Here is a 13,183-nt window from a genome sequence, read left to right on the forward strand (position 1 = left end):
TATAAATATTATATATCGTTAAAGAGGGTTTTTCTTTTTTCCAAAACGGGTAAAAGTTTAAAAATACGAATGAGTCACTAAGACGAGAGATAATAAAATGAAAGAAAAAAAGAAAAACAATTGTCCTTTATCCTTTTATCCTCGTATGAATGCAGGGAATGTATTGTAATAGCATAGATAGACATTTAGACATAGGTTTTATCGTGACAGAGGGCCTCTGTTAATCGGTGGTCACTGGACAAGATACAAGGGGCGACGGACAGGCAATCGATAAAACGACGGAACTCGTTCGTGATCGGCCCTCTACCTTTGTCCGATGCCCGTCATTTTTGCCATTCATTTTCTCTCGCAACTGTGACTCAAAGAAAAAAAAAGAAAAAAAAAAAGAAAGAAGAAAAGAAAGAAAAAGTAACAAATGATAATAAAATTCGAGATCGACACATCGTCGAAGAAGAAGTCCTTCTTTTTTCGTTTTCCTTATCTTCTTCTATTCTTCTTCTTTATCGATTTCTAAGCCGATAAAAACAGCAAAATTTTCGCCGATCGTTTCGTTCGAAGGTTCTCTTAGATATCCACCGCGTCAAGAAAAAGATATACGGAGACTAGCGACACTTGTTGAAATAGTAAATTGCGTATAAATTATTAACAATTAGCAAACGATGACGCGACGTGTTAAGCATAAGAGACGAACGAGGCGAAAATATCGTCTCGAAACTGTTGGTCGACGGCAAACAAAGTTTTCTAACCGATCGTAAAAAGATTTTTCCGCTCGATCCAAGTTTTTTTAAATCAATTCCGGGGAATATTTGATCTGCGCGGTGAGCCGTCTCACGCGGAAATAATATAGGAAAAAAAAGAAGAAAAAATGAGAATATTCCTTCCTCGCGAAGAAACGCAAAAAGTTTGACCAGCAAACGAAATATATTAAAAAAAAAAATACCCTTCTTTTCTTCTTACGAACGTCGATAAAAATCAATAGTCGTCGATTATCTTGTATCGAAGATTCGCGAAAACTGGCGCGTCGCAGGCCGAATTTAAAAGAATTTCGAGCGAGGCGAGTTCCGATTAAAGGAGCGAACGATCCGCGAATCGTTGGGCAATTTGGAGCGGCTGCCTCCGAGATTACCGGATCTCTCTCGATCCCGCGGAGCGGAGACGTGTTTGCGAACCGTATTAGCCTCGGCTTAATAAAGTTAAAAATGCACTTTGCGGCGGCCCTGCAATAATGTTAATCCCCCGCGTCGGCGGAAGCCCAGCTTTTCCAGCACGCGATTTTAATCGGCCGACACAGCCCGCACGCATCCCTTTTCACCGCATAACTACGGATCATCGAGCGATATTACCTTACCCGAACGTATTCGCGATGAGGTTCGATTCTCAGTTGTGCCATTAAGTTCCTTACCCGAATATATCCACGATGAAAATTTGTCAACCGACGAAAATTAAAAAATTAACCCGTGCAACGATTTTTAGTCATTACGTCGATATTATCCGAATATATTCACGATGATGTTCGAACGATTCTCAATTGTGCACTTATTTTTAACTCGAGAGAAGAGAAAATTAATCGATGAAAAATTAACTCGTGCAACGATTTTTAGTCATTACATTGACTGATATTATCCGAATATATCCACGATGATGTTCAAACGATTCTCAAAAGAAGAGAAAATTTGTCAACCGACGAAAATTAAAAAATTAACTCGTGCAACAATTTCTCGCGATTACATCGAGTGATACGTTTCTTACCCGAACGAGAAAATTTATTAACCGATGAAAAATTAACTCATGCAACAATTTTTAGTTATTACATCGAGTGATATTACGTTTTTATCCGAATATATTCACAATGATGTTCAAACGATTCTTCTAATTGTGCACTTATTTGAACTCGAGAAAAGAGAAAATTTGTCAACCTATGAAAAATTAACTCGTGTAACAATTTTTCGTCATTACATCGAGTGACATTATATTCCTTACCCGAATATATTCACGATGTTTAGTTTTCAATTGTGCATTTATTTGAACTCGAGAGAAGAGAAAATTAACCGATGAAAAATTAATTCGTGCAATAATTTCTCGCGATTACATCGAGTGATACGTTTCTTATCCGAATATATTCACAATGCACTTATTTGAACTCGAGAGAAGAGAAGAGAAGAGAAAATTTATCAACCGATGAAAAATTAACCCGTGCAACAATTTTTAGTCATTACGTCGATATTATCCGAATATATCCACGATGATGTTCGAACGATTCTCAAGAGAAGAGAAAATTTGTCAACCGACGAAAATTAAAAAATTAACTCGTGCAACGATTTTTAGTTATTACATCGAGTAATATTATGTTCCTTACCCGAATATATCGACGATGATGTTCGAACGATTCTCAAGAGAAGAGAAAATTTGTCAACCGATGAAGACTTAACTCGTGCAACAATTTTTAGTCATTACATCGAGCGATACTACGTTCCTTACCCGAATATATTCACAATAATGTTCAAACGATTCTTCTAATTGTGCGCGTTATTTGGACGCGAGTTGAGAGGAGAGAAAAATTAGCGCAACAATTTCGATCGCCTGGTTTCGTTTAACCGGGCGAGAAACTAGTCGTCGATTAATCGGCGACTAACCCGTTTATTTAATTCATCGCGGATCACAGTGGATCGCGCCGTGTAACAATCTGTGAAATTATTAGCGCTGGTCTGCCCCGCTGTTTATCATAAATAATGTCGCGCCACATTGTACGGTTTGAAACGGTGTCGCGTTTGCACTTCGAGTCTTGAAATTTGCATTACTTCGTTTCCGCGGAATATTTGCTTCCCTCGTCGCAGCAGTCGTTATTTTTCCACGTATCTCACTTACGTATGCGAGCAGAATTTTTTCTCTTTTTTTTTTCCCCTCTCCTCCCGAGGTCGAGGAACTGCATAATTCTACTTTGGAAAAAAAAAAAAAAAAAAAATATCGTAACTTTTTCGCTCTCTCGTCTCTAACGGCCGGTGCGAAACCGAGATTTCTCCATCCGTTGCGAGCAAAATGGGTCACCGTTCGGTGATTTACACCACTGGGGGAGGAGAGGAGGGGAGGGGAGGAGGGGGGGGGGGAGGGAGAGACGTGTTAAGTCGTTGAACAAATGCGACACATCGACACCACCCTTCGACGCTCTCCTTCTCCGTTCCCTTCGAGGTCTCGCGTCGCGCACACAGGACGACGCATTAGACCGTACTTGGCACTTCCTCGAAAAAATAATCAAGAACAAATTCGCTCACGATTCCATTTCTATCCACGCAATTCTTCTTATTATTAATTTTCCTTTTAACAAGAAGAATTCCCAAACATCTTCCTTTTCTTTCCGTCAATCGATCAAATGAAATCGTTACGAGAAAAATCTTCCCGTCGGAAGAAGTATCGCAACGAACGATTGCACGTATGTTACGAAACAAGTTGTCCTTGTTTAATAAAATTTCGAAACGATCAAAACGAGCGATATTTCGTTCACACGGATCGCTTCAAGAAAAGGTAAACGATTCTCGATAATAAATACGAGGAAAGAAAGGAGGAATGGCGAAATAACGAGGAGGAAATGGAGGGTCGGCTCTGGAATGGACGCGTCGCGTCGCGACGGAGGGAAATCGCGCGACTGGATCGAGTTAAGCTAACCGAATTATCGGCCGAAAATTCGATCTCTTTTTATTACGCCCGTTTAATATTCATGGGCCGTGGGACGGTTAATTATTCGAGGCGCGATAAACGATTAATCGGCGTTGATCCGGGGGGGGGGGGGGACGGCGTGGCGGAAAAAGCGGAAAATTCGATTGCAAAACTCGATTGTCGGATGCTGAAACACCATCCGGCGTTTATCGTTGATTTTCTACGCGGCGAACGTATTCGCCATTTTCGAAAACTTTTTTCCATCTATGTCGATCGCGGGAACAAAATTATTTCTTGTAAAGAAAGGAAGGGGGAGGGAAAATAAGGAAAATGTATCTGTTTGATCCGTCCCTTGTTAAAATAAGCCAAGATTGTTTGATAATTCTCCTTCCTGAGAAGGAATTCGAGTGTACTTATAGTTAGAAGAGGCTTAATTCGATCGTAAATATCGACAAATTTACGTTGAATGTTTAGAATTATCAGTTATACGGATATAGATAAATATTATGCGTGTATATATTTGTTGTTGTAATTAAATGTTATCGGGGCCTATTTGAGTTATCTAGCTTTGACATAGGTAATGAAAGCGGCCGCGTATTCTTACGTAAACCGGTCCAAACTCTCTGTAATTTGCTTCGATATTTAAAACGTCGTTCGTTAAAACCATCTATTTTTCCATGTGATTCAAAAAAATAACTCGCTACGATTAAACCTTTTCAATTTCCGTCCGTTGTTGGATTTATGGGATAAGTCGAGAAAGCGATTAATTTTAAATCGAATTATTCCTTGATCTTCTCGAATCATAAAATATAATGGATAATAATATAATGGAAAGATGGAAAACGTTTTCTTTTCGATAATATTTCGACCGAATAAAACGGAACGATCGGGACGGATGACGGGCGTTAAAGGGAGAAAAATATATGGAATCGAACGAACCGCGAATCATTCGAATCATCTTTACACGATATTCGAGAAATTTTGAATACGAAGAAACTTCGTTAGAAAACTAAAAGCAAAGAAATCAATTTCGAATCACACGTTTCACGAACCTTCTTCGAATACTTCTCCAAATCGTCCCAGCTCGACGAGCAGCTTCTTCTCCTCTTCGTCCTTCACCAATAATAATAAATACCGCGTGAACAATCGAATCGCACCACAGCCACGAATTCGCAAAACCACTGTCCAAAGTGTCTCGAATTAACCCCACTAACACCAGCCAAAAGGACGATAGCAGCGGAAGCGAGCCACGCGAGTAATAAGCGAGCGAGTAACGCGACGAAGAGAGAAGAAAGGGGGGAAGAAAGTAAAAAGCGAAGGGAAAAATTTCCAAAAAAGGATACAACAAAATAAAAGAAAAATCGAAGAATAATAATAATAATAATAATAATAATAATAATAGTAAGAAGAAGAAGAAGAAGAGAGGAAAGAAAAGCGTGGAAGGCCGTGGCGTGAGGCGCGTCGATAGGTGTGAAACGCGTGGCAGACAGACAGTTGACATGACATGAGAGAGGAGCGTGTTTGGGACGCGGCGTTTGGGACGCGGCGGTGGCCGGGCATCGTGGATATCCCGGCGTTGGATATTGCGCAAGCGGCGATTTCCGCAGCTGCGCGATCCGGCGGTCGGGCGAAGCCGGCCGGCCTGCCTCTTCCACCGCTCGCATTATCGCGCCACAGATTCACGCGATACGAAGGGGACACGTTCAACACCCTCCGCTCCGGTCCGATTGGCGGGCGCGGGCGCGTGGTGGGGCGTGCCGCGCGCCCATTGGCCGGGCAACGTGGAACGGGCGCGGCGCAGCGGGACGGAGTGGGGCGTGTTTGAACAAGATCGGGAGACCGAAGAGTAGCGGAGTACACTCGCTAACCGGCCTCCATCCACACGGCACACAGAGAGACAGAGAGACATCGAGAGACCGAGGTGAATGAGGGAGGTGAGTGGTGAGGCGAGGCGGCTCGAGCACACGTACGGACCGTTCTCTCGCTGGTGGACGCGCGCGACCAGCCCGCGTCCGATCCGATCCACCACAGTCGCGCCGCGTTGTCCAAACGATCGTGGATCGCGGTGACAAGTGATCGTTCCGATGGAATCGTGTCTCCGAGCGTGACCAGACGTCGAACGCGATATCCAAATATATATATATATATATATGTATAGATATATCTCGACGAACGAGATTCCTTCTGTGTGAAAAATATATATATACACATATTTTATATATATATATATATATAAAATACATACACGTATTATATATCGAGTGCGCGCTATTCCGATGTGATTTATTCCGATCGTTCAAGGACTGGACGTCGAGGGAGAGAGTGAGAGTTTTTCGTTCGTCGTTTCGTACGTACGTTTGTGAATCGATTCGAGACCAGACATAGAGGGAGAGAGAGAGAGAGAGGTGGAGGAGGAGGAGGAGGAGGAGGCGGAGGAGGAGGAGAGGAGGAGGAGGAGGAGGAGGAGGAGGAGAAGGAGGAGGAGGAGGAAAGAGAAAGAGAGCGAGCGGAACTAGAGCTCCTCCGAGAAGCGAGAGAGAGAGAGAGAGAGAGGAGAAGAGTGCCGATCGAGGGGCTGCGTTTCGGAGGGGTGGCAAGGATTTTCCTCCCCGAGGAGAAGATTAGGGACTCGTCGCATTACCAGCAGCAGCCGTGGTACCGAGGTTTTCATGATTCTCGTTTGACGAGCAGACAGCAGCCCGCCACCCCGGCACCGGTTAGCTCTATGACCATGCTCCAGTCGCAGAAGCTGTACAGCGACGCTGGTAGCCTCGGCGGCGCGATGACCAGCGCCGCGATGTCCACGATGGGCAGCATGGCGCCGACGTACAGCTCGATCAACTCGGTGGGATGCATGCCGATGGGTATGTCGATGGGCGTCGGAGTCGGGCCGAGCTGCAGCCCCCAAGGCGCCGGCGGTTTCAACATGAGCACCATGAGCTCGGCCATGGGGATGGCCTCGATGGGCGGCGGTGGCATGGGCGGCTACGGGAGCGCGTCGATGGGCGGCGGTGGCGCGTGCATGAGCGCCGTCGGATACGGGCCCCTGACGCCGGGCGGCGGCGCCGGTGTGACCAGGGACCCGCTCTCCCTGGCCGAGCCCGACTCGCCCAACTCGGCCCTTCAGCGGGCGAGGACCGACAAATCTTATCGGAGGAGTTACACCCACGCGAAGCCGCCCTACTCGTACATCAGCTTGATCACGATGGCGATCCAGAACGCGCCGACCAAGATGCTCACCCTGTCCGAGATCTACCAATTCATCATGGATCTGTTCCCGTTCTACAGGCAGAATCAGCAACGCTGGCAAAACTCGATCAGGCACTCGCTCAGTTTCAACGATTGTTTCGTGAAAGTGGCGCGCACCCCGGACAAGCCGGGCAAGGGCTCGTTCTGGACCCTCCACCCCGAGAGCGGGAACATGTTCGAGAACGGGTGCTACCTTCGAAGGCAGAAGAGGTTCAAGGACGAGAAGAAGGAGTTGACCAGGCAGAACAACAAGCACCAGCAGCACCACACGGGGGCGGCGGCGGCGGCGGCCGCGGTCGCCGTCGCGGCCGCCGCCGGCCACAACAGCCCCACCTCCCACGAGCTTGCCCACGCGGCGAAGAAGAGCGCGGCCTCTTCTCTCCACCACGGGGCCCAGCAACAGGACGACAAGGATCTTCACTCCCTGGTCACCTCCCATCACCACCATCACGCGGCAGCGGCGAGCCTCCATCAACATCACGCGAGCCTGAAGAGCGACGCGGCCGACATAGGGGGCCTGTTGGGCCCGGATCTCGGCGCGGCGCACGACGAGTTGACCGCGATGGTCAGCCGAAGCCTTCACCCTCACCTCATCTCGGAGCCGGCCGCTGCCCTCCACCACGGGATGGCCGGCAGCCTGAAGCAGGAGCCGCCGTACACAGCCGCCAGCCACCCGTTCAGCATCACGAGGCTACTGCCGGGCGCGACGGCGGCCACCTCGCCCGGCGCCCAGGACATCAAGCCGCCCGAGATGAAGATGTACGAGCAGTTGCACCAGAGCTACGCCAACTTCGGCTCGCCCCATCACCCGCACGCCCACTCCGCGCCCCCGAGCCACCACCATCACAACGGGATGCACACGGCCTCGAACGCGGCAACCCCTATGCACAACATGACCAACCACCACCACCAGGAGTATTACCAAAGCCCGTTGTACCATCACGCGACCAGCGTGGCGAGTAGCAGCGCGCCCCCGCCGTCCACCGTCGCCACAGCGGCACCGGGCTTGTGACATCACGCTACCCATCCCTACGCCCTAGCCTGAGTCGCTGCAGCCGCGGCGTACGCCGCCACCAATCCCTCGACCACCGTCAATTTCGTCCTACCGCCCGCCCATCATCACCATCATCATCATCACCATCATCATCTTCTTCATCATCAACCGCCTACCTCCTCCTCCTCCTCATCCTCCTTCTCCTCGTCCTCCATGTCCTCGTCCTCGTTCTCATCCTCCTCCTCGTCCTCGTTCTCATCCTCCTCCTCGTCCTCGTCGTCGTCCTCGTCGTCCTCCTCCTCCTCCTCCTCCTCCTCCTCCTCCTCGTCCTCGTCGTCGTCGTTCTCCTCGTCCTCCTCCTCCTCCTCCTCGTCCTCCTCGTCCATGTCCTCGTCGCATCCGACGCCCGTTGTGTCGCAATCGACGTCCGTTCGAGCCTCGGCGACGATTCAACCGCAGCAGCAGCAGCAGCAGCAGCAGCAGGGATCGCAGCAGGAATCGCAGGAGCCGCAGAAACGTCGGCGGCCGAGGTGCGAGGAAAACGAGGTGGAGGAGGCTTGCTGGCCCGTCGCGCACGAGAACGATTACGACGAGGAGGAGGAGGAGGAGGAGGAAGAGGACGAGGAGGATATGTGAGACGATGATGTGAGGAAGAGGAAGATCGGGGGTGATGGTCGTCGGAATCGGTGAGAATCGCGCGGCTGGATCTTTTCGGTCGTTGTCGGGAAGGTGAGAGGGGACGGTGAGGTGTGCGGGTGCAACGAGAGCGTCTCGACGACTCGACCACTGGAGGAACACGGGATCGGGAGACGAACGAGTTGGGCAGGTGCGAATTTTCGGTTTCTTTTTGTGGAAAGAGTGAACTTGGTTTGATCGTGAACTTGCTTCTGTTTTCCTCCTCGATGATCGAAGAATCGCGTCTTTTTCTCTTTCTTTCTTTTCTCTCGCTCGCTTCGACGAGACTGTTAATTCCCTGATTCGTTCGAAAGGACGATCTTTAAAGACTCGCGATTCTTCGATTATTTCGAAATTGTTTTGCATCGATGAAAGCTAAATAATTGAAGAAAATATACACACAATATATATATATATATTACACAAGTACGACGTCGATCTTGCTTTTCTAAGAAATCGTGCTTTTAAAAAAAGTTATCATTGCCACGGAAATGAAATACGAGTGGAAAATTGGATCTCGAGGTGGATCGACGTCGTACCGACATCGTTTTTTCCACCGTGAAACGGAGTGGAAGTAAAGTTCTATCGAGATCAAGCGCCACTCGAATCGCGTGACTCATCGAGAGATAGGTGTGTAGAATCGATTGCGATCTAGAGGGGAAATAAAAACGAAGAAATTCGTTATTGGCCCCGTTCGCTCGATCCGTTTCCTCCCCGCTCGAGTTTCCGCCTCGTTCCAATTCCAAAAAAACGTTCACCTCCAAGTGTTACGAATAGGTTTTTTTCTGTGATACGCGACAACGATGCACCGGCGATCCTCTGGCTGCGTGACGAAGTCGCCCGAATCGTTGCTCTCCTTCCTTTCTTAAAACGCGAGTGCAATTTCCTTCTTCTCGAGAGGAAAATTGGTCGGTGGATCTCTGTATTCTTCTCTTCGCTGTATTCGAGACGCGAATTATCTCTCCGTGTCTTTCTTCTTCGTTTTCCTCGTGCTTCAGCGGTGAGACAGGTGATCGTCGATTGAATTAAAAATTCGAATTACAGTGGTTTCGTGGTTCGTCGATTTCGTTTCGACTCGTCTTCGAGGATCGTTACCGACTTTTTAAGTTTTTAAGAAGCCTCGAGTTTTCAGCCGATCCATATGATTTATAACGTCTCTGACTCATTCGACCACGCATTTCCTCCGGAACAAAGGACGAACAATCGCCAGACGATTGTTTACCGAGTATAGATTGCGATACTAGAAAGCGATAGCGAAGATTCTTTAGAATTATCTGTACCTTCGATGATGCATTCCATTTTTCCACCGGTCATTGATCTCTCTCTTCGTTTCCTACGTTCCACGTATTTTCCTCCTGCCGCGATTTTACGCTAAAATTCGACGATTAGAAGATTTTATCGAGGCGTGATATAAAGTGGTGATATCTCGCGAGTTTTGTACGGCGCGCAAAAATGGATCGCGCAGATGACAACGCGAACGATTTCTCTTTGGCAACGGATAACATGGAAAAATTCGATAACGACGATCTTCGAAGACGATCTTCGAAAGTTTTGAAATGTTACTACGAGTATCGTCGAGAGAAGGAACCACGCGCGGAAGGGAATCTCGAATAAGAATATTACAGATGAATTGTACGATTCGTGAAAGTATCTTGTCACTTTTTTAAATCATCCCGTCCCGTGATAACGATCGCGTCTGAAATCGAATTCTAATTACCATCATGAATCTTGTATTTAATCGTTTCTACGATTCTTTTCGAGTTAACTAAGCGTTGAACTCATCGTTGAATTTTCATTTCTAAATTTTATACTCGTCGAAAAGTTTTCTTCCTCCCCTTCCAAAAAAAAAAAAAAAAAAAAATTCGGAAGAAAATTCGATTCTCGTGACTCGAAGACGCCAAGAGTTTGCGATTCGTGTCTCGAAGTTTATTAATCGAGACCTCGAAGGGAAGGAGAGGTTCGTTGGATGAGTGGTTGGCTGGCTGGCTGGCTCGAGCGCCGGCGTAGAGCGAAAAATGTGATAAAAAAAAAAAAAAAACCGCGAGAATAACTCTAAATTAACGAACGTAGGCTTGCGAAAGTGACGTTCACGCCTGTGCATTTCCCCCTCGTAGTAGAGACGCGCGTATTCGTACGTAACGTTATACTCGAAAATCCTCCTCCTCGTACGATACGCTCGCGAATCGCGCGACGCAACACGACACGAAAGAAGAAAACGGAACGCCGAGAGAGTTTTCTTTTCGAAGCGTCGACAAAGAGGCAGGACACGTCCACAGTGTTTTCTTTTCTTTTTTTTGTATGATACGTGTAGATAGCCGCACAACCTAACGTGTACGATGTACAATAATTATATATGTTACAGGGAGCTCTATATATATNACATAAAAAAACTGCGAGCGAATGAGAGAGCGAATGATGATCGTACGTGAGTGAGAGAGGCAGCATCGAGAGCATTGTACAGCGCGTTTCAAAAGCATCACTCTCTCCCTTCCCTCCTTTCCGAGAGCCTGGCAGCTGGAGTCACCCTCGAGTCTCGACCACCCCAGTCGATTCCACGACCGGTAAACGGGGGGGTTGCTTTTGAAACACGCCCCTCCACGAAACGCCCTGTAAATAGAGGAGACCGAGAGCCGGGGAGCAGCGCGCATCGCGGATGATCGCCGATGATCGCCGTTGCGAGGGGAAAAAAAAAAAAAAAAAAAAAGGAGAAAAAAAGTAATAATAATAATATTAATAATAATAATAATAATAATAATTAATAATAATATTAATAATAATAATATTAATAATAATAATAATAATGATATCTTAATCGTCGGATCCAAGTGTGTTTCTAGGTTTTTCCTTTTATCGACTTGTACTATTTCTCTCCTCCGCCCTTCATTCTTCTTCACCGCTGTTCGTCGTCGAACCGCGGTGAGAAAAAAACCGCGAAAAAAACCGAGCAAAAAACGATACGAGCATAGAGAGAGAGAGAGAGAGAGAGAGAGAGAGAGAGAGAGAGTGAGAAAGGGAGTAAGAAAAGGAGAAAGTTTCGCACGCTCGTTCCCTCGTTTCGTCGTTCAGCCTCTCCCGATCGAGCGCGCGCGGAATCGTAGGCGAGATTCTCGAGACTCTGAACGGCGATCACGCGAAACTGGGATGCGATCGCGTACGCGCCTGCGCGCGAAACGATAAAATCTCGAAGTCACGAAATCTCATCGCCATGTTTACGCTTTCATTGTTCCTGTGCATTGTTCCGGCATTCCTCCACGCTTCTCCTCGCCCGCTGTACGTTTCCCCGGTGTGTTTTCGGCCGGGGGAGGGGATCGAAACACCCTTCATTCCCATTTACTTGCCCCGTCGAAACCTCTCGAAACTTCCTTCTCTTTCTCCTTCTCCTCCTCCTCCTCCTCCTCCTCTTATTCCTCTCCCTCTCCCTCTTCCCGTTGCCTTTCTTCTTGTTCCGCAACAACAACAACTTTTACCACTTACTTGTTCGAATCGCCGCTTCGGATACATTTTTTTCAGTGTGTCGTTTCTGGCCGGGGATGAGCGAATCTTGAGAATCACTTTGCTCGATGCGATCTGTGGTGTGGTGATTCTGGATGTGGGCTGAGATGTAAATAACACGTACGCGCCACAGCGGAAATTACGTCCACGGCCCTCGCGAGTTTTCGGGCCGGGGACCGACGCAGAAACGACGCGAGCAAAACGAGGATGTAAATGTTTCAATAAATCCACGTATTTCTACGAAAAATTTTGACTACTTTTTTTCGACGTTCTTCTCCTTTCTTTCTTTCTTTTTTTTCTTTTTTTTTTTTTTTTTTTTTTTTTTAGAAAAAGAATCTTTCATTCTCGAAGCTAGTGGTAGGTAAGCAGGCAAGCAGCAAGCGAGATTTTTTTTTTTCTTTAAATTTTATTCAGAGACGTTGCAGAGATGTTCTCGAATAATATTCACCGACGGAATGGAAAATAGTTTTTTTTCTTCTTTTTTTATTTTACACTATATCGGACGCAAAGCTTTCAGAGTTGTTAATTAATTCACGACTCTAACCGTATATTCCGCGAGCAGGATCGCCGATATTCAGAGTCGAAAATTTCACGATATCTTTCTTCAACCTGTTCGTAACGTTGAAACGAAAATCACGAGGAAAGTTGCGCAAAGTTTTCACTCACAAGAAGAACCATTACAAGTTTTTGCATATTCATTAAATTGGAGACTTTTGCTAATTGATTTTTAGTTAACCACGATTGGGCACGAAAAGAGAAAAAAAATTCCGCTTTCGTTCCCAACGTTCCAAAATGCAAATAACGAAACCGGTTAATAAATAAAATAAGATAAAGTTACAAACGTAAATATTTCATCGTTAATAAAAATACGATAGCACTCGCGTACTTTCTAGTTAAATCATCGTACTTACATCGATGGATACATCATCGGCTGTAATAGCAAGCTTATTTCCGAGGAATCGTCGTCGTGTATTTTAATCACACGATTTCAGATACGATAACGCGCGTGTAGTGTCCACTTTGGAACGAGTGAACAAATCGAAAATAAGATAATAAAGTAACACGTATATTTTTATAGCGTCGCTTTTGTCTAAACTATATTATAAATTTTTTCTCGTTTCT

The 13,183-nt window shown here is 46.5% G+C and overlaps 1 protein-coding gene across 1 annotated transcript; it reads left to right on the top strand.

Annotated features, from left to right (window-relative positions):
- The first annotated feature begins 6,154 nt into the window (after positions 1 to 6,154).
- LOC122713204 (silk gland factor 1-like) lies at positions 6,155 to 7,915 on the top strand. Its single transcript, XM_043933441.1, has one exon. The coding sequence runs from the start codon at positions 6,377 to 6,379 to the stop codon at positions 7,910 to 7,912; it is 1,536 nt and encodes a 511-aa protein (XP_043789376.1). The 5' UTR covers positions 6,155 to 6,376; the 3' UTR covers positions 7,913 to 7,915.
- The last annotated feature ends 5,268 nt before the right edge of the window (positions 7,916 to 13,183 follow it).

The sequence above is a fragment of the Apis laboriosa genome, unplaced genomic scaffold (genome assembly GCF_014066325.1).
Source record: "Apis laboriosa isolate Shangri-la unplaced genomic scaffold, ASM1406632v1 scaffold23_cov150, whole genome shotgun sequence".
Classification (NCBI taxonomy): domain Eukaryota; kingdom Metazoa; phylum Arthropoda; class Insecta; order Hymenoptera; family Apidae; genus Apis; species Apis laboriosa.

What these genes read in the sequence shown, in the direction of transcription:
- LOC122713204 (XM_043933441.1), top strand. Translation starts at nt 6,377, where the DNA reads ATGACCATGCTCCAGTCGCAGAAGCTGTACAGCGACGCTGGTAGCCTC.